General features: G+C 52.4%; 1 protein-coding gene across 1 annotated transcript; it reads right to left on the reverse strand.

Moving 5' to 3' along the window:
• Positions 1-380: 380 nt before the first annotated feature.
• LOC123354225 (C-type natriuretic peptide 1-like) lies at positions 381-1,866 on the reverse strand. Its single transcript, XM_044996014.1, has 2 exons — positions 1,774-1,866; positions 381-686 (listed from the first exon to the last, which is right to left on the reverse strand). Exons 1-2 carry the CDS (start codon positions 1,864-1,866, stop codon positions 381-383), a joined length of 399 nt encoding a protein of 132 aa, XP_044851949.1.
• Positions 1,867-3,728: the final 1,862 nt, after the last annotated feature.

Genomic DNA, 3,728 nt, shown 5'->3' on the forward strand with positions numbered 1-3,728 from the left:
CTGCTCGCTTACCCTGCTCCATGGGGCTTCTCTAGATTTACGCCAGCGTCCCTGGGGAGCGGGTGGAAGCCTCTCTTGGCTGGCTTCTCTGAGGTAGGACAAACTGCATACAGCGGATCTGGAGAAGGCGAGGGAGGGGCGGGTAAAGCCCTGGAGGGGTAAGATTAATAAGCCAAATGGGCAGGTGGTTCCAGGGATGGCTGTGGAGTTGCACCAAGGTGAAGTTGGTCCCTTGGGTCTGAGGGGAGCAGGAATGGCAAGTGCCCTATGGACCTTTTCCTTCAATTTGAGCTCTAAACTCTTCCTCCTCTAAGTACTCATACTCCCCCCACACACACACACACACTCTCGTGCCGCTTCTCTCTTACCATAGCGAACAGTTAGCATCCCAGTCCGCTCAGGGAGCCAATTCTGTCCAGCTTGACACCAAAACACCCTCTGGAGAGGCCCTTTTTGCTCCTGCCTCGGTATCTCCTGGAGGAACCCAGAAGATCGCTGAAGAGCCTCTGGAAAGTACTGTCGCTGATGGGGACCCCCTCGGGCTGGTCCTTGGCGTTTCGGGCCCATTGGAGCTCAGAGTCCTGTTGGTCAAAGGCACCAGTTGGGATCATGTCTTCTCGCTCTTGGTCCATCTCCTCTGAGGCCAGGGGGTGCTCCAGATCTTCATCTAACAATCTGGACAGGCTCTGAAAGACAGGGAGGAGAGTGGGGGAGGTATTGAGGTTCAGACCCTCCTTCCATTATTGTCATGTAAACCTGCATTGATGCTAATCTTCAACGAACCCATTTTAAGCTTGACTTGGAAGGAAAAATGTCAACAAAGTAATGATGATGATCTCCGGTCTTCATTGTCCTCCACTAACAACTTTGCTTTACGTTGGACACCAGCTCTCGGATGCCGCCGGGCTATAGGCTACTGCTATGGTCTTAGTTAGACATGGACAAGAAAAGTGAGGGATGTAAAAGGAGTCTCTCCTAAAGCTGGGAGCCAGGTGTCGGGGATGATAAACAAAGAGGCTTGGGGCGGGGACTGAAGGGATAGTAAGCAAATGATGGAGATAGTGGAACAGCTGGAGAGAGGCTGGGCTGACGCTGGAAGGATTCGCTCTGAGGAGGCTGGAGGGTTACATGGTATATAGGGATGTTGGACTGACGGTGAGCTAATTAGAAGATGCTCTTTCTACCGGGGATGCTTAAAATGCTTTTTATTAACAGCGTAGGATCCCTTCTCTCCCTCCCTTTCCTGCGTTTATCAAGCAGGTGACTGAATCCTCTGCAGCTCTGCTGAGAGAAGATTCCCCTCCTTGTTAATAGCATGCACCCCAAACCAGATACTTCGGCTAGAGACAGAGACAGGTTAGGAACTTGAGGGATGAGCTTGCCGGTGCCCAGAGCAGGGCTACAGGTGGGAGGACGTCCATATTCTGGGTAAGAAAATGCAGCTTCCGCTTCTCTGAAGTTTAATGACTTCACCCTATCCCAGACTGACCCGAAATTTTGCAGTCTCCCTCCTACCCCTGGGGAACAAACAACACTTGACCTCCAATTATCTAAAGTCAATCAAAATAGAAGTCAGGCAAGGAACAGCTTTGGTTTTGCTCAGTTAAGTAACCCACGTCTGCCAGCTTCATGACCCCGATGCTCTTGAGCATCTTCCAGCAGCCAGGGAGGGCTAAGAAGAGCCATATCTAATCTGAAGCTTTGGAGGCAGTAACTCCAAGTTCCAAGGAATCATCAGCCCCGTGGTATTGAAATGAGCAGCCGCTCTCTTACCTGTAAACTGGAGAGGGGTTTGGCCCTCGCTTGGTCCTGGCTGAGGAGAAGCAGCAGCAGAAATCCACAGCAGAAAATAAGCTTCGGGTTCATCTTTGTGTTGTGTTGTCTCCCGCAGCGATGGGGCGTCTCTGGCTCCTCTTCCCCCCCTCGCGTCTCTCCAGTTGCAATGTCACTCTGTGTCTCTGGCTACCAGCCTTTATACCTTCCCCCAACCCCTCCCAGGGCCACCTCTGAGCTCCTGCCACAGCCAGGATTGGTTTAAGAGGTTCTGATCGGCTTTCGTTAGCCCAAGGGGAGGAGGGAGTTTTATTCCCAGCCAAAAAAGAGAGTGAGAGGAGCACATTTTTTTTCACTCCTCGAGCTGTGTGGCCGCACCCTGTAGTTGTTGATCTGCAGCCTGCTCTTCTGATGCCACCTGTGTGTCAGTTTTCTGCGCTCAGTGTTGCCGGAGGTGATCACTAAACCTTACGCTTGCTTTTCTGTGCCTCTGTAGAAAAATAATCGAGAGAAATATAGAAGGAGGCAGAATCTACAATTCCCCCCCCCCCCGCATGTCATTGCAGAAGAGCACATGCTGGGAGATCTGGGGGTCTCCGAGACCTGTATGCTGTAGAAGAGTGTATTCTTTTAATTACATTGGTACCCGACAGAGTGCAAGGGAATTCCAAATCCTGCAAATATGACCACTTGTCTCAGAAAGTTGCATTTGTTGACATTTAGATTTTTACTGGTTTGGGGTGACAAGCCGTGAATTTAGACCCTGATTTAAATGCCGAGAGAGAATTCCCTAGTGTCTTGTGCATAAAGAATGAAGAAATTCCTCTTCCTCCCTGAATGTTTAGACTGGATCCACCTTGAAAACATTCTCCTGGGTGTCTTGTTAAACGTACTTTCCCCACGAAGAGCGTTGCACTTAAATCCGGGACGTGCCTGAATCAACCCCCTGCCTCTTCTCCCCCACACAGGCTCCCTTTGTGAGTGTAACAAATGAAACCTGAGCTCTAAATGTGGCTGCAGCAAGTGGCTCCCTCTCTTTCGAATGGATTGAATCAAACCCCCAGATCCAAGCATCCCCATGCTCGAGGGATGTCTGAAATCACCTTAACACTGGGAGCATCTTCTCTTGCCTTTTCCCGTCTTTCAGGCCTTCCTCTGGGGCATAAGTGCACATAGGGTTATGAGCAGGACTGGACCTTTTCCAGTGCCCGACTCTCTTTGGGGCTTTGCTGCAATGGCAGCCTCTGCCTGGGAGTGCAGGCTGGAGTGGCAGCTCTGTCCCAGGTGCAGCGTACGCTCTGTGGGGGAGCCCTTCCCTCTGGTGAAGCTGGCACTGCCAGAGGCATTAACCGGAAAGAGTGGTTCTGGCCCTAGCCGTATCACGGCTGCCCCTACGCGGGGAGGGTGGAAGCTGGGGGATGCCCGGCTCTCGGCTTTGGGTAGCTGTGAGGGCCAGACACAGTCTGGCCTGGGTGTTGGCTTAAGTCCAGCAAATTAAGGTGGTTGGGTATTTGCTGCCCGTTTAACCAGCACGCTCGGGGTTGCGGGGGTGAGTTCCCTTTGCTGCATGGCTCTTCCAGAGGCCAAGCCAGGCCCCAAGGTGAGTGAGAGCTCTGCCTGCATGAGGACTGCCTAAATCCTTTGGCTTCGGCCCACGGTGGTGATCTTGCCCCAGTGTGTGTTAGAGAGGGTTAAGCCCTTCCAGACTGCCGCAGAGAAGCCCACCAGTGTGGGGCATGAGCTCAGTGGGTCCCGGAGGCATCATGTGATCAGCCGGAGCCCCCTCCCCTATGCAAGGGGAGTGGCCCTTGACTAGAAGATCATAATGGTCCCTTCTGACCTTAAAGTCTATGAGTCTATGTCAGGAGAGCAGCAGGGTTGTGGGGTGGACTGTCAACATCCCAACCACTCCATTACACCCTGGCATCCAGTGACGGCAGGACTCGTGCTACGAC

The sequence above is a fragment of the Mauremys mutica genome, chromosome 21 (genome assembly GCF_020497125.1).
Source record: "Mauremys mutica isolate MM-2020 ecotype Southern chromosome 21, ASM2049712v1, whole genome shotgun sequence".
NCBI lineage: Eukaryota > Metazoa > Chordata > Testudines > Geoemydidae > Mauremys > Mauremys mutica.

Excerpts from the sequence above, each read along its gene's own strand:
- LOC123354225 (XM_044996014.1), bottom strand. The coding sequence starts at position 1,866 with ATGAACCCGAAGCTTATTTTCTGCTGTGGATTTCTGCTGCTGCTTCTC. Across the intron at positions 687-1,773 it reads AACCCCTCTCCAGTTTACAG|AGCCTGTCCAGATTGTTAGA; the intron begins GTAAGAGAGCGG and ends CCTGTCTTTCAG.